Source organism: Thermobia domestica, chromosome 11 (assembly GCF_964235325.1).
Source record: "Thermobia domestica chromosome 11, izTheDome1.hap1.1, whole genome shotgun sequence".
Taxonomy (NCBI): Eukaryota; Metazoa; Arthropoda; class Insecta; order Zygentoma; family Lepismatidae; genus Thermobia; species Thermobia domestica.
The window spans coordinates 1855255-1882996 of NC_137464.1; the positions used below are offsets into that span (position 1 = coordinate 1855255).

General features: G+C 36.3%; 1 protein-coding gene across 1 annotated transcript in view; it reads right to left on the bottom strand.

Annotated features, from left to right (window-relative positions):
• The window catches only part of LOC145663817 (DNA mismatch repair protein Mlh3-like), a 69805-nt gene that overhangs the window by 20388 nt on the left and 21675 nt on the right, over positions 1–27742 (bottom strand). The window contains exons 5-9 of the mRNA XM_081729909.1: positions 21800–26418; positions 14680–14849; positions 13751–13880; positions 6605–6813; positions 2792–2933 (exon numbers count right to left, since the gene is read on the bottom strand). Of these exons, the coding sequence (XP_081586035.1) occupies positions 2792–2933; positions 6605–6813; positions 13751–13880; positions 14680–14849; positions 21800–26418 (5270 nt within the window). The remainder of the gene's footprint in view (positions 1–2791; positions 2934–6604; positions 6814–13750; positions 13881–14679; positions 14850–21799; positions 26419–27742) is intronic.

Below are 27742 nucleotides of genomic sequence, written 5' to 3' on the forward strand. Positions count from 1 at the left end.
ACACTGAAAAATTTCATTTCATTTTTATTCTTCCAGCCTGGTGCCTTTAATTTTCCTTTCTTCAATATGAAGAACGGGGTTCATCTAGCGTTTTGGTACGAGTGGAGGTAAATCTATTGTTTAAAAATCATATTATAAGCATTCCTGTACATATCAGGTTGTCTAAAAAGAAGTAAGTCTTTTGTGCGAAAGATGGCGTTAGTGTTTTAAATCTCAGGGTATATGAGTCACAGCGGGTCAGACAGACTAACGTTATTCGCAAGATGTTCAGGCAGACTAACGTATAAAGTGGACCAGATTCTGAGAACAATCGACCAAGAGTGTCAGGTAAACAACCAAGACATAGCGAATGACCTAAATATTCATAATCAAACAGTGTTAAACTATTTGGAGAAAGTTGGCTACAAAACGAAGCTCGATGTTTGGGTGCCATATGAGTAGATTCAAAGAACATTTACAACATCCAATTTCAATCTGCGAATCTCTGCTGAAACGTAACGAACAGCCAATTCTCAAGCGGTTGATAAAAAGTGGATAACCTAGAACGACAATGTGCGAGACAGATCGTAGTGGAAGCACGGAGAAGCTCCACAGTCTGTACCAAAGCCCAACCTGATGCTCAGGAATGTCGTTCTGTGCATTTGGTGAGATTGGAAGGGCATCGTGCATCACGAACTGCTGCTGCCTGGCAGAATGATAGACTAGAACCCATACTGTCGACAATTAGCACGAGTGCGCCTAACAATTCAAAAGAAACGACCGTAATTGGTCAACAGAAAGGATGTAGTATACCACCCTGACAACACCAGATCGCATACATACTTAACGACCCATCAGAAATTGAGAGAAATCGATAGAAGGTTTTAATGCAGCCAGCGTATAAACCGAATGTGGCTATGTCAGACTATCATTTGTTTTCGTCTCTGCAGTACTCCCTGAATGATGTTAAGTTAGATTCAAAACATACTTGTATAAACTATGTATTACATATTTTTGACCACTGCAAGTGCACACATGCATGCACACAAACACACACACACACACTATATATATATATATATATATATATATATATATATATATATATATATATTATATATACTGTGTATAAAATTTAAATAGTCTTATCCTATTAGTATATGAAAGCTGTTTATGGTATACGTGGGGAAACTGGCCAGATCTGATTCATATTATTTATCTATCTTAGTTTTAATGCCATACGTTAACAGCACTTATAATTTGTTATATTTATTATATTTACATATCGTATGTATAATATTTTGTATCTAATTTAGTATGTTTCATATATTCTTTAAAATCATTTTTACCTCTATAATTTTTAGTTAGCTAGTTGGAAACACTTTTCGCTATCAACGTCTTTTTTTCAAATGCTTTCTTTTGGGGAGTAGTCCTTCTTCTGTCATAGTCTTTTGTACTTCTTTTTCATTTCTTTTTAATGTCTCGACCGTATATAAGAGCGACAGAAACTGGTTTGAAAGAGGGAATACTGCGGAGGTCTTGTTAGGACTAAGTCAGATCCTGCAAGTCTAAAGTGTTCCTCGAGAGAAAGGCGTGGACTATGTCAGATCGTCTGCTTTTCTAGTAGGTTTTCTAAGGACCTCTTACTTGGATGAAATTAGGTCCTGTGAGAAGAGGGATAGAGAGAGTAATTCATGTATAGTTTCAAGAACTAAGAGTTTTGGTAGCAAATTAGGCTCTGTAGAATAGGAAAAGGACATTTTTGTTCCTTGAAATGCTACATTCAAGCTACAATGTATACGTCTATATAGCCCTTAATTTAGAAATTCCCTGATAATAGGATCTTAAAAAGTGTATTAAAATGAAGCAGTATACGGCTTTGGTTGGTTATAAAGTACTTTTGTTCCTCTTACAGGGACACATTAAGTTTTTGTGAATACTCTGAACTCAGATTCCTGGGTTCGATCCCTCGAAGTAAACTCGTGAGGGGCTACTGATAGAGTTTTGGATATATATATATGTATATATATATATTTAACTACACGTCCTATATTCAGGAGTAGGGTTCTTACCTAACCTCTACCAGTCAGATCTATTTATGGATCTTTCGCTACTATAAGGCGAATTCATTTTACCCTTCCTACCTATCCTTATTAAATAACTAGATAGTTATGCATCTCCTAATTCAGGGAGTACACAAAGTAGGCCAAGGCTTTTGATGTAATGAGTCAATGCCCTTTACAGGGTTAAGGAAGCAGAGAGCGCTTTGAGTGAGGGCTAGCCCTTCTATTAGAGAAATATAATATCCAGCTGGTATCTCTCTTTTATTTTTTACTAAGAAAACCTTCATAACCAATTTTTAATATTTTTGAATAAAAGATTATCAGAGGTAAATCGAGTTGTTATGATTTCATAGGTAGATAATAACCTGAATTCTTAATCTGTTTTCTAAGTAATTTTACTCCTAGACATTACTTACTTTTTAAGACACGAGCCTAAATATATAATTTTATATATTCTAGTATTTGTCGAAAGTTTTGTCCATATAGAGACGGAATATTGATTATATAGTCTATTTTTATTTATTTATTTATTGCCGGAAAAATGGAAGAAGGTCACATCGAACAAAATGGTGTGTATGTGGGATTTTAAAATGTTGGTCTTAAATCACAATAAATGTATTCTCAATTTAAACCTCCGAAGTGTCAATACTTTTTAGACCACCTGGTAACAGTATTATTAGTGAAACAAACAAAATAGGAAAAAAAAGTTACGGAAAGGAACTCCATAAAAGGTCACTGAATCCACTTACCTCGACAAGCCTCAGAAGCTAGAACATTGTGAATAGTACGCGGTATCTTGGAACCTACTCCTCTGGTCCTCAGCAAATTATCAACGTGTTCTCGGATCATTGACTCCAACAGAGATTGCAACACAGAATTACGACGTTTCAACTTAAAAATAAATAAATAAAAATAATCACAATATCATAGAATATTTAATGACACATTCAAATGATTTTATCGTCATCAATGAAATAATTGAATAATCTTATTGCACATAGCAAAAAATGAGATGCTAAAATAACACAAAATGACTACCACTTTAGCGTGTTACTTGTGTGTTAACAGTTACATGAGTAGCAGTGCTGCCATCTATTGCTCCTGTCTGTTTTATGTGCTACGCTATAAGAACAACAGATTGCAGCACTGCTGCTTATATAACTGTTAACACACAAGTAACACGCTAAAGTGGTAGTCATTTTGTGTTAATTTAACACCTCATTTTTTGCTATGTATACACACGTAATTTTTTTTTTTTTTTTTTTTTTTTTTTTTTTTTTTTTTTTTTTTTTTTTTACAGAATTACCCCTATGGATAATATAACGTATGGTTGCCAAAATATAGCATTCTACAGAAAGGTGGGTGGTCAAGATTTATTGTACAAGACTGTACCTATGTTCGTTGGAACCTTGAAACATTAAATCAATGTCTCCTCACAAGACCACTTCTAATAAACTTCCAAAAAGATATTTTGTACAGCCGTCTTAAGTAAATCTAGTCAGACTATTAATAATAATTTTAAAAAATCTGTACTCTTATCGAAACACTATTAAAGTAAATCACATACAATGTAAATTTAATTTTCTTTGGTTGTTTAAACTTTGATTTCAAATTTAAGTAACCATCCTACGCAACATTATGGGAATAAAGATTTTTAAAGAATATGGGCTTCCTTTCTTCTTTAAGTACTGCTATATCTAACAGAAATCTTGAGCTTCCTTGTGGCTAAGTGGTTGGCGTACTCACCTTTGGTGTGGCAGATCTGTATTCGATTCCTGGTGGGAGCTCATGTGGTTCGGATTCCACGTTAAACTGTAAGTCCACGTCTCATATAGAATCGCTGCTGAAAGAGACGCTAAACTAAAAATCAAATCAAATCAAACTAAACTCTTGAATTGGAAACAGAAAACATGCTACTGGGCCGAGAATCGAATCCAGTTCTCCGGATTACGTTGCCAGCATGTTAACTACTATGTTGCCCAGTTAGAAGTTCCCATAAGCCAGTTACATGTTTACTCTCTTGAGTGTAGGTTTTACGTCTGTGAGGGGAACTACATAAAGTAATTATAAACGAACTGGCACGGCAATCCGGAAGCCTTTGTTCGATTCGCGGCCCACACACACCTTTTAGCTCTTTTAAATTTAACTTAATTTTAGTAAAAAATTACAAGTTGAAAAACAAATGGGAATAAAAAGAAAATTATCCTTTTATATGTTTAGATGCAAGGTGCCATGATGTAATAAAAAGGAAAATATCCTCTGAGCCTGTCTTTTACATGGCTAGATGTTATAAGGCGGCATGATATAAAAAGAAAGTATCTTCAGATCCTGCCTTTTACATGGTTAGACGTAAGGCGGCATGATCTAATAAAAAGAAAATTATCCTATGAGCCTGTCATTTACATGATGAGATGTAAAGCGTCATGATGTAGTGAAAAATATCCTCTGAGCCTGCCTTTTATACATGGTTAGACATAAGGCGGCATGATGTAATAAAAATAAAATATCTTCTGAGCCCACCTTTTATATGGCTAGATATTATAAGGCGGTATGATATAAAAAGAAAGTATCTTCAGATCCTGCCTTTTACCTGGTTAGACGTAAGGCGGCATGATGTAATAAAAAAGAAAATATCCTCTGAGCCTGCCTTTTACATGGCTAGATGTTATAAAGTGGCATGGTACAAAAAGAAAGTATCTTCTGATCCTGTCTTTTACATGGTTAGATGCAAAGCGGCATTATGAAATAAAAAAAAATCTTACAAGCTCTCTTTTTACATGGTTAGACGTAAGGCGGCATGATGTAATAAAAAGGAAAATATCCTTTTAGCCTGACTTTTACATGGTTAGATGGAATAAGACGGTGCTGTGTTATAAAAAAGAAAATATCTTCTGATCCTGCCTTTCACACGGTTAGATGTTATAAGGCGCAATGATGTCTGCCTTTTACATAGATGTAAGGCAGCATGATGTAATAAAAAGGAACATATCCTCTGAGTCCTTGTTTTAGATGGCTAGATGTTATAAGGCGGCATGTTATAAAAAAGAAAACATCTGATCCTTTTTTACACGGTTAGACGTAAGCAGTATGATGTAATAAAGACGAAACTATCCTCTGAGCCTGTCATTTACATGATGAAATGTAAGGCGGCATGGTATAATAAAAAGGAAAATATCTCTGAGGCTGCCTTTTACATGGCTAGATGTTATAAAGCGGCATGATGTTATAAAAAATATCATCTGAGCCTGCCTTTTACACGGTTAAACGTAAAGCGGCATGATGTAACAAAAAAGGAAATTATTCTTTTACATGTTTAGATGCAAGGCGGCATGACATAATAAAAATTAAAATATCCTCTTAGCCTGCCTTTTACATGACTAAATGTTATAAGGCGGTATGATATAAAAAGAAAATATCTTATAATCCTGCCTTTTACACGGTTAGACGTACGACGGTATAATACAATAAAAAAGAAACTATTGTCTGAGCCTGTCATTTACATGATGAGGTGTAAGGCGGCATGGTTACATTCAAGGCTGCATGATGTAATAAAAAGGAAATTATCCTCTAAGCCTACCTTTTGCATAATTAGATATTATAAGGCGGCATGATGTAATAAAAAAATATTTTCTGAGCCTGCCTTTTACAAGGTTAGATGTTATAAAGCGGCATGTCCATCACCTTTCAATTTCAAGGAATGTTCATAGTGCTTCCACTTGTAACCGTTCGAATACAGTTCCCACCGCCTCGAATGCCACAGCTCATCTTGTAACTATCAGATAAGGCAGGGCATTATCACCAAACGCATCCCATAGTCCTGTTTTGGATCTGACGTACATTTCGCCTCTGTGCCACTTAAATCTTGATTTAAAGCACAACTGAACATTGTTTTGCGTAGTATGTCATACGTGTCTCACTTTAACAATGTTCACTGATCACTCAAGCCGTAATATGAGAATATGAACACGTCGACACGAGAGCTACACGTGCTAGGTACACACTATGTCTTCCGAACAAACGACAATTATATTACAACAGTGTTTCCACTTCAATCTAAATAACCCTCGTATAAAAACCGCAATTAGAAATGTATCCAAGCGTGAGAACTTTTACCATTGCCACAAGGGTAGTTATTTGTTTATTCTTCTAAAACATTCTAAGATTATCGTTGATAAAGGTGGTTAAGCAAAGAATAGAATACAGTAGATAAAAAATATAATCAGTATTGGAAGTATTAAAAGAACAGCAACAAAAGTATCAACATGAGTTGGCAACTTTCCTTTTTTGAACAAAACAATTGAAAACTTGAGTTCGTTACTTCACGCCACTACTTGACAAGTAACAGGCAACAATTTACAAGATGTATTTCACTACTCTTGTCCAGTGAGTTCATTCCTAATTTTTTATTCTCTGCCATTTTTATTCTCCGTGAACAAGGATCCAAGAGATATCCAAAAGCCTACAAGTGCACGGAATTTTCAGGTATTAAAATTTAAAGTACATGAGATGATTATCTGATTTAGTTTTATTACAAAATTCTAGTAATAATCCATATGTCCTACCTCTCTTTCTTCCTTTGCTAGGAAACAAGCTGGAACACTATCTACTTGAACTGTTGTATCATCCACAGCACAAAATTTTAGCCCTAATCTCTCAAATTCTTCTTCAAAGCTGGTCATAATACGAACTTCGCTTCCACTCAGTTGAACTGCTAAAGGAGTATTCAGCTCCGTTGATAACACCTGGGCATCGCCACTACTTATATGGCTCTCTGAAAATGTCAAGTTACAATGAGGTAAAAACGATTTCTGGATTCTGCTCAACTTTAATTGAAATTCTTAATATTAGAGCTTTGCTTATACATTACTTCATAGCTACAATAAAATGTTTTCTAGTAATCGAGAGCGGTTAGCGTTATTAGTTCTCACCTTGGTGTGTACAAGAAATGGTCATATGGTCATGGAGGTTGTACCTTCCTTCCAAAAATGTGGCGTAGCACTGAACTTTAATAATCTAAGAAAGGTTATCTTTCAGGTTTCCATACGTGATTTCAAGTCACTTGATGTAGTACCACCGGACACCACTAGAAGGACAAATCGAACATGGACTCACACGCGCAGAAAAATCCATCAGCGTATGAGGTAATCGTAAAGTAAGTGGGACGCTTCAAATATGAACAAATACGCGTCGAGGGCGAACAGGAAAGTGGTAAACTGTTATTCAGTACAAGACCTAATGCTGCCGCGCAAGTGAAGACCTTAGTGCTTGCAGACGAAGAGTACAAAATCGTGAAGAGTATACAATCCCCACATCGCGACGTTCATAAGCATACTTGGACTTCACCAGACGAAGAAACAATGAAAAAATGAAATGAAATTTTTGAGTTTTACATCCCACGGTTATGTCGGTTAGGCTAAAGGAGACGGTGATTATGAGAAATGAATGAAATCGTGGAATGAAGAAAGTGGGTGGAAACAGGAGAACCCCGAGGAAACCCACGCACACGGTGTTTGTCCACCACAAAGCTTACTTGGCAGACGAAGAAACATGTAATCAAATTGATCACGTTTAAGTAGATAAAAGAAAACAGTTTAGCGTAATGGATGTTCAGTCGTTTAGAAGAGCTGACTGATACTGATCACTACCTGGTAGCAGCAATAATAAGAGAGAGATTATCGTTGAATAAATAGGTATAACCAAGTTAAAAGGGATTTACATTACGATAGACCTGAAACCGACACGAATGAAATAAAATAGGTGGGATTGTCTATTCTTCCAAGATTGGCAACTGCATTGAATAAGATCTACACAGAATACGGTTTCCGTACAGCTTTGAAACTATCTAAAACCTTAGAAAAGAATATTACCAAATTTTAAATGTTATTATACGGATCCCAACAAAACAATCGGGTATTTATGAAATAAAATGTAATTTTGATGAGAATTACATAGACAAAATCGAAAGAAATCTGAAGGTTAGTGTCAAGGAACATATTAGCGATTCAAAAGCAGAAAGCCCGGTGTTAGAACTGTCAAAACATTTGAAAGAAACTGAATACAAGGTGGAAGATTTAAAAATTATTGGGGGCCAACAATGAATTAGAGAGACTCGTATTTAAAAATTTATTTACTCATTTAAGACAACCAAAATTAAATTTAGACAAGGGATGGTTAAGTAAAGGATGGGAAGCAGTAATTACAAAATTCGCACAACATTCGCATAACAATAAAAATATCAGCAGGAGCTTGCAACCTTCCACTAAGGAACAAAAGAACGCACAAATAGACTTTGTCATATTGCAGCTTACATTACCATCATTTGACATATGGTCGTAGAATGTGACAAAGTGTGTTCCAGCAACCCTCTTCTCTTTGTAAATCCGTTTCAGTTTATTCCCTGATGTTTTTATTTTTCTTCCTGTTTTTATCCTCTGTGACCAAGACTCCAGGAGGGAGTCGAAAGCTTGGAAGTACATGGGTGCGGCAGAACCAACTACGCAGTTTTAAGGAGCAATAAAAAGTAAATCTGGATATATATAGAAAAAAAAATGTTTTTATTTTCTAAATTAGTACAATATACCCTTTTACATTCATTTAGTTTTGAAAATAATGTCCTCAAGATGGCGGTCGTTAGCATCAATACATTGTTGTAGACGATCCCTGAAGTTTCGAGCAGCTCTTGCACACATATTGCGAGGTATGGCATTCACTTCATCAATAATCCGGTGTTTTAACTCTGGTAGGGTGTGAGGACGGCTTTTGAAAACCTTTTCCTTCAGATATCCCCAAAGAAAGTAGTCACAAATGCTCAAATCTGGTGACCGCGCAGGTCGCTCGACATCACCCCTCAAAGATCGATGTGTAGCGATCACAGATCTGTTGTTTTCATAATAAGCGCGAACGGCAAAACCACGATGTGCACCGGCCCAGACCATATTAGCTACTGAAATGGGGTTAACGACTGAACAAAGGCAGACCACGTGCAACTGCCTACCCCCACCACAGCTCTCGCGGTAATCGATAGAAACTGCTTAGTCGGTTCTGCCGCACCCTGTACAAGTTATATTCAATAATTAGGGAAACATGTAAGTTGACGGCTTCAGCCAATAGAATTTAAGACTTTTTCATAAGAATAACTATATATATGTCTGTATCTTCATTTATGTTCTATAATGTCTAATGAAGGAAATGGTAGATATCCGAAACTGCGATACACTATAGTTTAAAATACAGTGTGTGTTGAAGCTTTGGGCAGTATTTCTTTCGTTACAATATCCAATCAAAAGCCACGGATAGTGTTGTTATAAAGTAGAATGTTATTTAGAATTCCTGAGTGCAGGCTTTAAATTGTCTGTAGTTTTACTAGTTATGGTGTAGTGTGATCAAAGTATATGCCAACCATTCATTATAACTACAAGGTGGTCGATAAGTCTTAGTACAGTGGATTATTTTGGAAACAAACATGATTAAAGCAGAGGGTAGCGGAGGGTAGACTTGGTAAAGGAGCTACCGATTGATGCATGGGTGTGAAGATGGCCGCCATCTTGGATCCAGTTATTTTTTTTTCAAATAGGAAGGTAGGCACGTGACACATCAATTAACACTATTGTTTGCAGGGGAATGCATTCCCGCAAGCAGAAATGCGTTATCGTGTCTCGTTCCAAAAATAAGACGCCCCAAAGTTAACGGTTTTCTGTTTCTTTGCAGGGAGAGCGACATGACACTAACAGTGCAAGAAAGACGTGACGCCCCAAATTTGACAGGTTTTCTTTTCGCTGCAGGTAGAGCGAAATGGTACTGACGAAGAAGGAAAGAATTGAGATCATCCTAATGTCTAGAGAAAGAAGCATCGTGTGATTGTCCAGGACTCCAACGTGAGCCACCAAGAAAGACCTGCAATAAGCCACAACACCGCTAGCTACCTCACTAGGAAATTCAATGTAACTGGTAATGTTGCCGACAGACCACGGTCATGTCCCCCACGAGCCGCAACAGATGAGGAGACATCCACAATGGTACTTGCTGCGAGTGTGAAAAGTCAGAAGCGCAGCACAAGACAACTATCAGCGATAACAGGCGTACCATGTGCTTCCGTTATGAGGATTCTCCATACGAACAAGTGGCACCCTTTCAAGCTACAACTTGTCCACAACCTTTCAGAGGATGATCTAGACCGGCGCATGGAATTCGCCAATTGGGCTTTGTCACAATATGACCGATATCCGCATTTCCCAGCCAGCATTCTCTTCATAGACGAGGCAAACTTTTATTTGGATGGGGAAATGAATCGCCAGAACATGCGATATTGGTCGCATGCAAACCCACATGAGATCAATCCCTGTTAGAGGGTTACCCTTGCTCATATCATGGTGTGGTGTGGCATATGGAACACGTCGATTATAGGACCCTTATTCATTCCTGGTACCCTAAATGGTGTCCGATATCTGGACATGTTACAGGAGTTGGTGTTTCCGTTGGTTCTCCGCCCTGATACCACCTTGCCGCGATATTTTCAGCAAGATGGTGCCTCACGGCACTATGCGCCGCCTGTGCGGGAATGCTTGAATCTGTATTTTTCTGGACGCTGGATCGGTCGCCGAGGCCCTGTGGAGTGGCCAGCCCGGTCGCCGGAGTTCACTCCCTTGGATTTTTTTTTTATGTGGACACTTAAAACACCTGATGTATCAGGAGAAGATTCGGGATGTTGAATATCCACAGGGACGTATTTAGGACGCCTTTGATAGCATCACCCGCGATGTGTTGTTACGGGTTCAGGAGGACTGGATTAAGAGACTCCGGTTGTGTATTGCAATGGACGGGCAACGTGTGGAGCACATCCTGCAAGTGGGACTTTGGGGCGTCATAACTTTAGAACGGGGCATGATAACGCATTTCTGCTTGCGGAACTGCATTCCTCTGCAAAACAACAGTGTTAATTGATGTGTCACATGCCTACTTCCCATTTGAAAACATTAACCTGGATTCAAGATGGCGGCCATCACCACGCATGCATCAATCGGTAGCTCCTTTACCCAAATCGGTCCTCCACTAGTCAGATTTGCTTTAATCATGTTTGTTTCCAAAATAATCCACTGTACTAAGACTTATGGACCACCCTGTAGAACAAGATTCCTGAATGAACTATCATACAAGTGAACAATTGAACTGTGTATATGTGAGTAAAGAACAGTTGGTGTGCCATTTAATGAACCTTGTGACTGTTTGTGATGCAGCTGATCAAAACAACCTTACAGGTGGATATCAACTTTAATAACCGATGGTGTCGTGGATAGGGGGTGTACACAATGATCTTAGTGAAGCATTCTTCCATATAATATTCTGTTCAGTCTTCATTTGAGCTAGGCGAAGTTATTCAGAATCTTTTTCAAAATTCTCGATGCTCAATTGCTTCTGTCACAAGCGGTGAAACTGATAAATATCCATTTCGCACAAACTCTACTATACAATGCTAGACTAGTTCTCATGTTAAATTCAAATTATGACTACTACTTTTACTTGTTCTACCAAATCTTAAAAATTACCTCTACCAAACTCGATCAATAAAAAAATCCAGAATACGATAATCTCAGACTTTGACAGTTGGTTTTAGACGGTCGTGGACGTGCTAATTACACAAAAGACTGCTGCAAGTACGTGTTACACAATAAAACTGTAATAATAATCACAGTCAGATGCTTCTGCTTATGTGGTGGGATGAGTTCAGTGCTAACATAATAAAGTTTTTCCTTTCGGAGGTGTGGTTCCCCTGTGACAATAATGGAACTTTTCTAAATACCTATAAATTTAAAATACTTTTTTCTCTTAGTTTTGCTAACTTCCTTAATTCTTGCATTACCATTATGAAGAAAATTTAGAAACCCCATTAATTCCATGTTTATATTTAAATTTAAAAACATACTTTAGTATAAACATATATTTTAGTGACAACCTATCTTTAAAAATATTGTAACGCTAAAAATGATAGTTTTATGCTCCAGGAAAACTAAATTTTAACAACTTTTCCGTCCTAATGCTCAAGATGAATAATGAATTTACAAACCCTTTTGTGTTAATGAGAGGCACGAATGAAGAAAATCTTTCAGTTTAACATTCCGTAATTATGTCCATTAAGATAAGGGAGACGATGATTAAGACAAGTGAATGATAATGGAAAAGCTCGTGGAGTTGGAATGTGGGAGGAAACGGGAGTACTCCAAGAAAACCCCACGGATACGATGTTTTCCACCACAAACTTACTTGGGCGGCGATCGGACCACAGACACCACGTACCAAAGATAACCACTCTACCACTGAGCCAATATGAATGAAGAAATTGAGAGAAACCATTAACATCATATTTCAATCAAAATATTCATCTACTAAAATAATAATATATCATCATTGTCACAGGTATTCTGCCATTACTGACAGGACACTTCACACAACTGAGAAGCTTCAATGTTCTACGGTCTTCCACTAACCTCTTCGTCTTCACGTACGATTTTTCTGTTTTGATATTGTCCATTAATTGTAGTCTTCTTCCACCCCTCCCTCTCTTTCCTGCCACCATACCCTCTAGCACGTGCCTCATGATACAGTTCTTTCTTACAGTTCTTCCTCCTCTTAATAATATCTAACATTGTTTTTTTCTCTTCCCCCATTTTTAACACCGTCTCATTCGCTATTCGCTCGACCCACTTAATTCTCTCCATTCTTCTCCATACCCACATTTCGAAAGCTTCCAGTCGTTTTTCATTTTTGCGTAATGTCCATGTTTCTGACCCATACAGTACAATACTCCATACGAAGCATTTTATATGTCTTTTTCTAAACTCTTTATTCAAGGTCTCACAAAATAGCATTTTTCTTCCTCCTAAAGGCTTCTTTCGACCTTTCTATCCTTGCTTTTATTTCACGTTCACACTTCATATTATCACTAATAATAGTACCCAGGTATCGAAAACTTGTCACCTGTTCTATTTTCTCCTCTCCTACTTATATTCCAATCACCATGGCTTTTCTCCTTCTAACATTTATTTTCATCCCATATCCTTCATAGCCCATCTTCAAGCTTTCTAACATCTTACTGATTTTCTCTTCAGATTCTGCAATAAGCGTCATATCATCTGCAAACTGTATACAACTAATCATTTTACCTCCTACTGAAATGCCGTCTTCATTTTATAGGTTCTTTTTCACTCTCTCTTCTAAATAGATATGTAGGCGAGAGACAGCTTCCTTGTCGAACTCCCATTCCAACTGCAATCTCCTGTCATTTTCTTCCCTACTCTAACACTTATTTGTTGGTTCATATATAAGTTTTTTATGAGTCTTCGATCCTTCCATTCCAACCAATAATAATAAATAAATTAAATTAAATTAAGAAATGGAAGTGTAATAAAACGTGTTAAATTTGTTTTATCAAAGTAATTTAGTCGCTTTGAATATGGGTAACTGAGCTCTCGTCCGTGTTTCTATATTTTCAATCTTTCCTTACTTTAGCAATCTATTTTATCAGACAAGAAGTATTCATTTTATCACAGTTTAAAAGAACATTAAAATATTTTTTTTCTATTTTGATCATAGCGTAAGTTCTTTCTTTAAAAGGAAACAAAATTTCTTGGAAGATGGGTGAATAAAGACAAAGACACATGTTCGTACTTAGTATTGAAAGTAAAAATAAGAATTATCTAAAGGTTTACACTTACCTGTTATCTTTTCTAATCTTATTCTCTCGTGAACTGCATGCTGATCAAACAACACTATTAGATGTGGTTTTCTATCCGGCTTCAAACTTACTAACGCCACTATAAATTTATCATCCAACTGACCTAAAACCTAAGAAATAAAGATCATACGATAAAGTTATAACTACAGAAATTAGAATTAAAGATTTATTCCATTATTTAAAATATAGAGTAAGTGCGCGCATAAGAGGACTTCAATTACAGTTTCACATATAAGTACAAAAATAACGTACAGATGTTGGTTTAAATAACTGGGTACGGTATTGTGGATAATTAAGCCAATGTGCATGAAGTTTGAAACATAACCAACCAGACAGACTGAGCAATGTGCTATATATGGGGAGTATATGGCTTGAAGGCTTGGGCATTTTAGAAATTAGGCAAGAAATATTTAGCAATCTTTGAAATGTGGTGTTGAAGGAAAATTAATAAAATAGATGAAGAGCTAACAAACGAAGATATTTCAAAACGAGTAAGAGAGAAAATCCTTCGTAGGAAGACCAATTGGATTGGTCATATCTTGCAAAGAAATTGTCTTCTTCATACCGGCATGGAGGAAAAATTGGAAAGAAAACGATGAGTAGGAAAAAAACAAGTGGTCGGTAATTTGATAAACAAGAAAATACTGGGAATTAAAAGAGAAAGCTGAAGATCGAGAAACGTGGAAAAAATATTTCCAGACCAAATCTAAAAGTTGAAAATGATATGTTCTATTATTTTCAGGAGGTGCAGACAGGCAGAAAACTTAATAATAATAATAATAATAATAATAATAATAATAATAATAATAATAATAATAATAATAATAATAATAATAATAATAATAATAATAATAACAATGACGAGACGTCGTTGTCGTCGTCGTCGTTTAGGTATATAGATAAAATTACCTCGCAGTTTATGAAGACATCCTTTGTGAATTTATAAGGATGGATAACATTGTACACTTTAACAGCTGTCTTGGAAGCATCTTGGACACATCCATTCGAGATCTCTTTGTCACAAAAGACTGTCCGATCTTCAGGTTCGGCGTTTAATGCTTCCACTAACTTTTGGCAATCTGAAAATAATACACATTACAAAAATCTAGTGAAAAACTTTACAAAACACCAAAGCACTTAAATTAAGATCCTTCTTGGTACATAGAATGAACAAGTACACGACTGGACCAAAAATCGAACCCGGTCTCCAGTTTATAGTGCCGATGTGTTAACAAGTACGCTACCCAGTCTATTCAAATCCTACAGCATTAGAACGTAATGTTAAGAAGAAAGTGTACGACATTTTAATCTACTTTTTAATTTCTACAGACTTAGGATAAAACATTATCGTCGAAGAAAAATATGAAAGTACGTGATTCAAATAGCAGTTTGGGATTTCTTCTGAAACAATTACTCCAGACGAAGACTTGATCACCATTGGAGGTTGGAATACTGGTTAAGAAATAAATACAACGTACTAAGGTTTTATATACAGATACTTATCAATTTGATGGAAACACCGGAAAAAGTGCAATCTACTAGATTAATATGGTGTTGAACCACCTTTCGTCCTTAGGACAGCTCTGACGCGACGTGGAATGGAGTCATAGACGCCGTGAATGATACCAAGTGAAATATTCCACCACTTCGCGAGCACGAATCGGCCAAAAATAAATCTTATCCCACAAATGTTCAAAGCTTCAGAATGAATTGGTCAATTACAGTATTATTTTCTTTTAAAGCTAACAAGACATATCTTAAAAATAGTTTATGTATTCTGAGATTGTTGACAAAAGAAAATTATGTGCGGTTAGTGCTCACTTTTACAGGTGACCGTACATGACGTTAAATTTCTGTATTTCATCCATAAGAAACGGTTACAATGAAAACTCTATGAAATTAGTGAAACAACAGAGATAACACGAGTTGTTTGCCTAATAACTAAATATGAAAAGGAGCATATCTGCTTACCTAATATTCGTAAGTAAGAGGGGTATTATTAAAGTAAGATCTCTTTGTGAATATCATTAATTCCACATGTTCCTGACTACAATCTGAGGCAATTTGCACGCTTCGTTGGTGAGGTTAGCATAGTTAAAAAACCCGAGAAGCCTGCCGACTGTGCAATACGGTCATTCTGTTCCTAACAATAAAGAAAAATGACAGCTACGAATATTCATTGCCCGATAAATTAGCTATACAGTGACAACGCAAAGTGTACCAGTAAAGTATGGAGACATGTCATATTGTTTAACGAAGGTAGGGAAAATATTCTATTATGAATCAACTCTGGTCCGTCATCTGTAACGATTATTTAGTGCAGGCTATTGAAACCAAAATTCAAAAAACGTGATAAACTAATTATCACAGGCGGCAGAGTTCTATGAAGAAAACTTAAAAAAACAAAAAACAAAAAAATATAGTTGTTCGTTACGATGTTTAAATGAGCAAGGAAATTACGTAGTGAAATAGAGATTCGTATATAAATTTAGTAAATAATTTATATTGCTTTCAGCAATTTTACTTGTTTCGATTTTCTTGCAAAACGGATCTTAAAAAATAACCCTCATGTATATATGAGAAGAAACAAATCCGATTAAGGTGGCCCCACGTAGTGTAGTTGCTAACGCTTTTGCCTTTGGTGCGAGAGGTCCCACGTTCGATTCTTGGTGAGGCCACTTGGTCGGAAAAGCTATAAAAACATTTTCGGGCCAGCCCAGTTTTTCTCATTCACACCAGGTGAATGTCGGGATGGTTCCTAACATAAAAATACCATGTATTTTCCTTCCTTTCCCACTTCCCCGAAGGAACGTCAAGCCTGATACGTGATGGGCATAAAAGGGCACAGATGTCAAATGCCAAAATACATAATTATTTATTTATAAATATACGGCTCCTGAACGGGACATGTTATCATCTGCATGATCTTCAAATACACTCTCAATAATTAGTCAGGTTTCTAGTCTCAGCAAGCCATTATCGCACTTCACATCTCTCAACAACTGGTGTTTCATGGTTGAATGAACTTTCTCTTTTTCCTGAAATCAGTATTGCAACCTTCTGTCTTAAGATAAAAAATTTTAAATCTAAATATTTAACAGAATAAGGAGATATCACTAATAAATTTAATTTCGAGAGTACACTAAGTAATACGAAGTACATCGCACATAATCTTATTATTAACTTCCTAGTAATGATAGGAGACAAGACTTGAAACTTAAGGCTTTTATAAGATTCAGGAGTAGTAGTTAACTCTTGCGAGTGACATCTTTCTGGACTATCTTCTGAAACGTAAATCAGTTTTATCAAAAACGTCTCAGGAGATTCTGCTTATATTTCATAAATAAATATTTAAATCCAATAACCCAAGAATAATGTGTAAAACAAATTCTTATATAAAAATATGCAGGAAAAGTAATTTCCTGTTAGGGCTTTTTTTTTTTTTTTTTCTAATACGGCATGCGATTTTATTGATACTTCCTTCAACTTGCAGAAATAACTGTTTGGGATTGCAATACATCAAGTTTACGTGAGGTAAAAGGAGTAAATTCTACCCGATGTTGCACGTTTGAACATACTCATACAAAATAATTTTCTAGTGAAACCTACCGAATAAATTATTCAATTTATTTAAAATATGTGTACATTTATCTTTTTTATCGCATTCATACAATCCTCACTTGTTGCGATTGAAAATAGTAGGGTAAACGGGAATAAACACCCCAGACTTTGAGATTTCCATATTTTAAATAATATAATAAGAAAATAATTTCTGTGAAGACGTTCGCCAAAATTGCTTGATTTTGACGTAATAAAGAGTATAGTTTGTTTATGGCTTAACAAACATCCCAATGTATGTAGTTAAAATAGATCAAGGCCCCCTTATTCTCCCGATATTCTGAAAGTTATTTCCGTGATAACTTTCGTGAAAAGTATTCGCTTTTGAACAACGTAGTATATATATATTGCTTGCGATTTAAATTAGTGAAGAATGGGGATAATCCTAAGTAGGTCATCCCACTGGCAATTGAAAGTCTCTTCAATGGTAACTTTCGTAAAAAATAATAATAATAATAATAATAAAATAAAATAAAATAGAAATAAAATAAAAATAAAAAAAAAGTAATATGTGCATTGTAGTATATTATTTCTGATGCCTCAAATTTGCCACAATTTCCTTGAGTTTAAAATCAATCAAGAATGAAGAAGTTATTCTTTTGAACATGACTTTAAAATATATTTTGTGATGATAAATTATATTTTAAAAAAGTCAAAACATCGGAATCACAAATAAGAATACAAAATCATATTCGATATTACGCCACTAAGGGGGAGGTCGAGCTGGGTGAGCCTCCCTCTCTATGCCACTGCCTCGAAGCATAATCATGGAACATTAAACTAAACTAAAAAAAAAAAAAAAAAAGACCGTGTCAGAAGAAAATCGGCGATGCTTATAATAATAATAATAATAATAATAATAATAATAATAATAATAATAATAATAATAATAATAATAATAATAATAATAATAATAATAATAATAATAATAATAGTATTAGAAGTAGTAGTATGAAAAATATTTCCTACTGTTTGCTAGATTAATATTCGAGTGTAATTTTAACATTTTAAAACGGTGGGGTGCTGACTGCCACAGCCAATTATTGGTGTTCATTGCCACGACTGGCGCTGATTACCAATATCAAGGTGCTGACTGCCACGATGGCGTGCTGACTGCCACGAGCCTGAGGGAAAGTTGCTAGACGTAACATTACCGGACGCCAAGAAGCATCAAAGAAACTAGATGATCCTTACGATCGTGTTGTTCAGACCAACAACTAACAAAGGTAAACAGGTCTTTGTATGTACACTCATGTCCAAAATTATTGTCACATGATTATAAATATGTTGTTCTAGTAATATAATTTGATAACGAATTCGCCCGGTATTTCTTATAATGTTAATATGTGTATAATCGGCAAAGACAAGTATGTGGTAAATTTCATGTCAAAAGAGCAGTAAATAAGAACAATAAAACGAAAATAAAATTTTCTTGTCCATTTAGTTACATTTTATTTTACTCATTATGATTTTCGTATTTATAATTCTTTTCCTATGAAATTTATCACAAATAAATTCCCTGATTATACACATAATATAAGTATTAAAAGTACTCTGCAAAATTATCAAATTATATTCTTACAAGAAGACATTTATAGATATGCGACAATAATTTTTGGACATGAGTGTACTTTCAGTTTTGTCAGGGAGTGGTGCGTACAAAATTGGTACGATTTATGTATTCTCACTTGAACTCCCTATGTCAGCATGAACTGTGTACAGCTGTGCAAATTGTTTCGAGCAGCTCTTGAAAGTTCCATCAAAAAAGCACTGCTGGCTTTACCTCACAAGGGAAGTTCAGGAGAAAGCACTCGCCTGCAGAGAAACTAAGCATGCCATTTGAAGTCCCAATTCATGCTGATTATAACAAGCTAATAAAATTCCTGTACGGATGAGAACGGTTCGAGATATTCAAGTTGGAAGTTTATATGAGAAAATGAGGATATACGCATTTATACGCGTTAAGTACAACATAATTAGTGACGAATATTGACATACGAATTGAAAGCTATCGGAAGTAACAGAGAAAAAGTGTTTCGCAATAACTAACGGGTTTGTTAGATACAATTAGTCATTACATTGTTCACAATAATCATAGGTTAGAGATGAAAATTGATCACTGTTGTTCTTCTGTTTTATGAAGAAATGACGCAGACAAAATACTTCCTTGCACCATGAACATTTTATATGTGCAATTGTGTTGCATCGGTCAAGAGAACAGTTCGCAGAACCAAAGCAAAAAGCAAATTCGACAAGTGATTCAAAAGTTATAGGCCTATAATTTGTTCGTAACCTGCCTTGCAGAACGCAAACTGAAACAATCCAATGTATTGCGGTGATCGGAAGTGATTCGTATGGACACAAACTTTATTTGATTGCTTCGTTGATATATTATAACGTCCAGATGAAGAAGTTTCATACTATGTACAAATCTCCTGCCATAATCTTTGATTGATCGGAATCAAAGCACATCAAATGGTTGCACAAATCGTGTGCAATTCTTTGGTATCTTCTCAACCATTAGGTCTTTGCTATCCGTCATGCAACTTGTAATGGACAATTTGTCTGTGAATGAACCCCAGTAATAAAGCAATAGCAAGTTCAAACCACAGGCTTCACCATGGGTGAGAATACTTAATGTATTGAAACGTGCATCCACTCATTTTCTCATATAAATTTCCAAGCTGAATATCTCGAACAGTTCTCAACGTACAGGAGTTTTATTACCTGTTGTAATCAGCATGAATTGGTCCTTCAAATAACATGCTTATTTCTCTGCAGGCGAATGCTTCTCCCAAACTTCCCTTGTCAGCTGGCTTCAGACCATCATATCCATTAAATAATACAATAAAACAATTAATATAAACAATGAAATGTGCAAATTGTACATATAACAGAAAAGACAATCCCTTTATGAACATCCAAGTGTATGTTGTTCCACTTAGTGAGCAACTTTGTAAGTTATAGGATGCCACATAGATTTGCTGTGATGATTACTAAATTAATCCCTATTAAATTAATTAATAATCATAAATTTAGTATGAGGGATTAATTCCTCTCTTTCCAAATACAGTTTCTCCCAGGCTCATGGCAGTCAGCACGTCGTCGTGGCAGTCAGCACCTTCATATTTGCAATCAGCGACAGTCGTGGCAGTCAGCACCAATAATTGGCTGTGGCAGTCAGCACCCGTGCAAATCAGCACCTATCCTTTAAAACAGTCTTTTTTTTGGGGGGGGGGGGACGATTTCCAGGTGTTGGCGCCTTAAATTTGGATGTTTTTTTCAAGAGATTATTCAGTGTGTTAGCACATCTTAGGCAAAATACTGCTGGTTAGAATATCCATATGAATTTATAACATGCGATATTGTCATTTAACTACATGCATTGGGATGTTTATTAAGCCATAAACAAACTATACACTTTATTATGTCAAAATCAAGCAATTTTGGCGAACGTCTTCACAGAAAATTATTTTCTTATTATATTATTTAAAATATGGAAATCCCAAAGTCTGGGGAGTTTGTTCCTGTTTATCCTACTATTTTCAATCGCAACAAGTGAGGATTGTATGAATGCGATAAAAAAGATAAATGTACACATATTTTAAATAAATTGAATAATTTATTCGGTAGGTTTCACTGGAAAATAATTTTGTGTGAGTATGTTCAAACGTGCAACATCGGGTAGAATTTACTCCTTTTACCTCACGTAAACTTGATGTATTGCAATTCCAAACAGTTATTTCTGCAAGTTGAAGGAAGTATCAATAAAATCGCATGCCGTATTAAAAAAAAAAAAAAAAAAAAAAAAAAAAAACTACACATTATTCTTGGGTTATTGGATTTATTTATATTTATTTATGAAATATAAGCAAAATCTCCTGAGTCGTTTTTGATAAAACTGATTTACGTTTCAGAAGATAGTCCAGAAAGATGTCACTCGCAAGAGTTAACTACTACTCCTGAATCTTATAAAAGCCTTAAGTTTCAAGTCTTGTCTCCTATCATTACTAGGAAGTTAATAATAAGATTATGTGCGATGTACTTCGTATTACTTAGTGTACTCTCGAAATTAAATTTATTAGTGATATCTCCTTATTCTGTTAAATATTTAGATTTAAAATTTTTTATCTTAAGACAGAAGGTTGCAATGCTGATTTCAGGAAAAAGAGAAAGTTCATTCAACCATGAAACACCAGTTGTTGAGAGATGTGAAGTGCGATAATGGCTTGCTGAGACTAGAAACCTGACTAATTATTGAGAGTGTATTTGAAGATCATGCAGATGATAACATGTCCCGTTCAGGAGCCGTTTACCCTATATATATATATAAAAAGTATGATTGCCTAGCATACCTAAGTGAATAAAGTACTATAATACAAGAAATAAAAAAGAAATCCAAAAAGCCTACCTTCTTGTAATTGCTTCCTTTCGTTTCTCCATTTAATCAACAATGTTTCCTCTTGACCATTATTGTTATCAGCAACAATATCTCCCAAGGTTTGACGTGATTCTTGATTTATGAACTCGTCCTGGTGATTATTCGTTTGCATAATGGGACTCATCCCTTTCGGAAGATGCGAACTTCGTTTCGACATTGTAAACAAGTCCTGTTGACTAGCAAATACAGGAGTATTAAACATTATGCTCCCAGTTCGACTATGAACGTAATATTTACGGCCAGCGTAATCTACACTTTCTTTCCATTCAGCTGAGTTTTCTTCTGTTATTGCATTTTCTACTATATCCTGACACGCAGCATTATCATTTATATTATCGTTCACATTTTCTCCTATTTCTAGATCATTTGTTTTAGAATCAATATTAATTTCTTGATTTTGGTCAATTGACGTGACTGAACCAGAAGACAAATTACATTTCTTTCTAGACGTGTCCTCTTCTACATCATGTGATCTCTTTAAATTAGTTCTATTACTACCAGAGTGATGACTGGAACTGTCACTGTTTCCATCACTATTTTTATCACACAAATCGACACCGATCTCCGGAATATCGTAAAAAATGTCTTCATCTTTGCGCAACAGTGAAGAGTTACTTGAATGTTTGCCAGTAGATTTTTCTCCAGTATCTAATAATGAAGTCAAAACAGACTCTGCAGGTAACAATTCACCACTAAAGTCGAACGATAACGTTTCAGTTCGTTCAGAAGTCACGTTCTTTGTTCCCGGAAACGGTTCATCAGCCACGCTCTGAATACGTTCTTCAGGAGACTCACTAACTGCACGTTTCTGTTGTTCGGTACTATAATTGTTTGTTTCATTTTCACCTTCAGCAATTTCAGAAGAAAATTCAAATGTAGAACTTAAAGTGGTGATGAAATCAGTAGATAGTGTTGGCCTATTGCGATGTGAAGTACTGTTTGAGCTTGTACTGTGTTTAGTGTTTACGGAATCGCAATCAGTAGCCAGTTTCTGTGTATTACTTGAAGACTTTTGGCCTCCTTCCTGATCACTTGTTGGTGAATTATCATCTCTGGCTTTATATTCACTACCAATTGACTGGTCTGCGCATATCTCGTTCTCTATTTCGTTAACTTGGTTGCGTGAATGGCTGTTATTTTGTTCATGAATTGGGTCTTTAAAACTGTCGCAAGGTATACTACCCAAATTTAGTGTATCCACTGAATGTTCACCAGAAAACATTGTCGCACTTGAATCTGAATCACGCTGCAAAACCTTTCTTTGCTGATGATAATCTTGAGCTTCTACTACAGTGATTTCGTTTTCACAGCTATCGTTTTTTGTTACAGCTTCTCCCGAATACCTTTTTCTTTTCGGAGGATGTTCTTCATAAGACGTACTGTCATTGTATCTCGACATTTGATCATTTGACATTGCTATTTTTAATGAGCTTTGTTCTTTGTGTGATCTGATATCTTCCATTTCACGCACGTTATCTGCACAAATAGCCTCATGATTACAGTCGCTTTCCGTATTTCGGTAACTGCGTTTCTCAGTATGCGACGAGTACTTGTTATACTGAAGCAGAGACATACTTTGTTCACTGCTGTGTCCGATAACGCTTCCATTTTCAGAATCGAGGCAACTTTGATCTTCACAAACAGCAAGATTTCTGTCGCTTTCGGTATTTCGGTAACTATGTTTCTCAGTGTATGACGAATAATTATTACACTGAAGAAGCGACATACTCTGCTCACTACTGTGCTGAGTAGCGCTTGTGTTCTCAATATCAAGGCACCTTCGATCATGACTATCTTCTATCTGTTTCTGAGTATCTGGTGCACCATTTTCGTTTCTCACGCTACAAGAATTATTACTATTTCGCTCTTGTTCCGTTTCTTCACGTGTACCACCGTCCTCATTTACGGTATCTTCGTCCAAAAGCGTTGGTGTATCTGATACGTAAGGAAAACCTGTGCTCCTGTAACTGTTAACACTATCACGATCGTGTTCTTCTCCAATAGAATGTTCTGGAATATTCGCAACAGCTAAATCGCTGAAATTTATTTTGGACGATTTATGCACAGTATCGTTCACAGATTCTTGGGTACACTGACTGTCCGGTAACTTACTTAAGATATCACGATTCAGCCTTGTCTCCAACAGTTGATTGGGAACAGTTTCTACACTTACACTGTCTGATAACTCAAACTCAAAATCGCGATTAGGATGAAAGAATAAAGGTGTACCTCGAAAGCAGCGTCTTACCTTCCAGTTTGGATCTACATTTATTTTCATACATGATCTGCCTCTTTCGTTTGACGTACCATTCAAACTACTATTGACAACATGACTTTTCCCTGTATTTTGAGGAATACAATCAGGGTATCTATTAGAAATTGCCAGGCGATTTGTGGTTTGATTATTCTCATATTGACAGCAGAATTTACAATTGTTAGAAACAATTTTGTGGGCAGAATTTACAGTGGGCACTGGATACAGTTTTTTCGCGCAAGAAGTTAACTTTTGAGTTTCTAACGGTTGCAGAAAGTCGCTGGATGTCATATATGGTCTTTCTTTGATAGTTCTGGTGTTATCACAGACAGCTTCAGAACAAGTGCCTCTACCGAGGGCGATATGCCTGGAATCAGAATGTCTAAACTGTGAAATGCACCTTCCACACTTCTTGCACTGAGCTGTTGCTGTAAGATGAGTGCTGATATTTAATGTCCTGTTCTCCATTAAGTTATTGCTACTGGATTTCTCATTGAAACATGTCCTTTTCCCTAGAGCTGTTTCTTGTGATTGGATTCTACCTTGTGTGCAGTGCATAGGCTTCATAGACATCCCATTGTTGGTAACTACCTCTTTATTCTTTAATACTAACTGGTTAGAGGGCATTATTGCCTTATTGTTTGTTTTCTCGGTTGCAATGTTAACTTTGATATGGCTAGGATCTTTAAATATTCTCTCATGAACATCCTTTCGTCGACAAACATCTAACATAGTATTGTTTACGCCAAGTAACTCACGGTCTTTCGATATTTTTGAAACTTCTACATTATGATTCTCTTCTTTGCGATGTTGAACCTGTGCATTCTTTGTAAGTTTCTTCTCTGCGCCGACAGTAAATGAAAACTTCTGTAATTTTTTCGCTGCGTTCATTTGTTTTTTAAGTCGTTCTGCTTGACTTTCCAATTCTGAAGAAGAAAAATCTTTACATTTCCGAACTACAGGAGGAGGTTTATTGTTTGAAACTTTCGGAATCGCTGGTGTTTTGAAAAACGACTCACGAAATGTTGGTTTCAGTTTACCCAAAGGACCTGAAATATCATTGGATGATGATTCACTTTCAGTTGACATAGCAGCAAAGCCAACAGGAAAGCTTCTAGAATAAGGATTCTCTGTGTTAATTGTTCCTTCTGAGTCTGATTTCCCGCTATCATCTTCCGATCTATCGTGAACAGACAACACAGCTTCTTCTTCGTCAGTTAACGGTTTAATTCTTTTGGCAGGCATGCTTTGAACAACTCCTTGCATATCCGATGGATCGACGCTTCCTTGAGCATTCTTATGTGTAGCATTTCCGTCTAAATTACCTGGCTGCTTATCGAATCCCGAAATACAATGATTTAAGGCATTCTCTCTATCTAACTTTTCAATTTCTGCGATAACGGAAAATTTATCACTATTGTCAAAACAATCTCTGGAACTTGTCTGTTCGTCACTTTCGACATAAGTAAGATTCTCTCGCTCGAGAAAATGTCGCACAGCATCCTCAACGCATTGCAAAACCAAATTCCAGTTCCTGAATTCCACCAAAGTTTTCTTTGGATCCATACAGATATCATATTCATTATAAGGACACACAATATTGAGAACAAATATGCCATATTTGTCTTTCCTTGGAGGAGAAAGGGACAAGGCTTGTTGCATTCCTTTCCTCATCGGAATTTCACGCCACGGACCTCTGTTTTTTAACATAAAACTCTTACCTAACATCATGTTCACCAGTTTATGAATTTTAGTTTTTAACACCAGTCGTTTGTTTATGTACACAAACTGGAGTGACTTTTGTGAAATTACTTCCTTTCCGATGTAACCATTTACACTAAAAATATCTAAAGAATAATTCACTTCACTGAGACACTTTGCTAACTGTTGCCCAAAAAGACTAGAAAAAACTTGTACTATATTGGTGCAATGGTATGTCTGTAAGACGACATTACCAGTAGAATCGTTTCGTAAACTGAACGAAACTTCGGGATGCATTAACGCGATGCACTCTAAATGTGATTTGATTTCTTCCAAATCAATGGAATCATTGATTCTCTTTTGTCTAATAGGCATGTTGTACATGAAATCTTGAATAGTAACGGTGGTACCACAGCTCCGTCGCTCCGTATACGATTCACAAGCAGAATGAGCCTTCCCATGTGTAAACACCTTACAAAACGTATCGCTCTTCTTGTGCTTTGATTGAGGCCTGGAAGTTATGGACAACATTCCACACAGATCTCGTAAACTTGCCAACGCTTCACCTCGGAAGCCGTAACTTCTTAGAGATGTCTTCAGGTCATTCAATGAGTGACATTTGCTAGTCATGTACCTTAAACACAAACAAAATTAATTATTAATATCTTTTGCATTATCCTGTAAATTAAGAAAACAAATATGAGGCGCATCCAAAAAGTAACTTTCCTAAATGCCTTGAACAGAAACAGAAAACAAAATTGAATGGAAACATTTATTTGTATCAGACACAGGATGTATTTAGTTATTTTTCAACATATTCACCACCGGAATTCAGACATTCGTCATACCGTGGGATCAACTTGTCTATACCTGTGTCGTAGAACTCGGCCGCCTGAGATTGGAGACACTGTTTGACAACCTCCTCCGCCTCTCCATTATTCTGAAAATGCTGATGCTGACCTGACAGGAATCTCTTATGCTGACCTGACAGGAATCTCTTATGCTGACCTGACAGGAATCTCTTATGCTGACCTGACAGGAACCTCTTATGCTGACCTGACAGGAACCTCTTATGCTGACCTGACAGGAATCTCTTATGCTGACCTGACAGGAATCTCTTATGCTGACCTGACAGGAACCTCTTATGCTGACCTGACAGGAATCTCTTATGCTCACCTGACAGGAATCTCTTATGCTGACCTGACAGGAATCTCTTATGCTGACCTGACAGGAATCTCTTATGCTGACCTGACAGGAATCTCGTATGCTGACCAGACAGGAATCTCTTACCTGACCTGACAGGAACCTCTTATGCTGACCTGACAGGAATCTCTTATGCTGAACTGACAGGAATCTCTTGAGAACAGAAGGTAATCGCTCGGAACGAACAAGGACCACAAGACCGTCTGTGATGACGGTTAGCCTCCCATTGCGCTTTTCATCATGCACATTTTGGCGTCCTGCTGCAAATTATCTACACCAGCAACGCAACATCTGCTTACTCACCACGTTAGGCCCAGAGACCTGGCACAGCTGACAATGGATTTTAATCGGCGCTATATTCTATGCATTTGAAAACTTTATCATTGCTCGCACCTCACACGCGGCGGGAGCTGGAATACGAACGTCCATCTTAAACCACTGATATGACGCTACTGAGAGCACTAGAGAAGTTCCGCTGATGCACGCGCCATGCTAGGACCTTATTCTCTCACGTGCACGCAATTGCTTCGCGCACCATACGGTTTCCTACCTATGGAACGTGTGCGGAAGTTACTTTCTAGATGCGCCACGTAGAAAAATAAGCCTCGCCTTGGAAGCATTTTATTTTATCACTACTGTAATATCTCTGTCTATCTAATCAGTTATCAACAATAAAACAAAAAACAAAGAAATTGGAATGATTTTAACATTTTAACCCGTTAAAAAATTTTAAAAAGTAAAAAATAAGTAAAGTA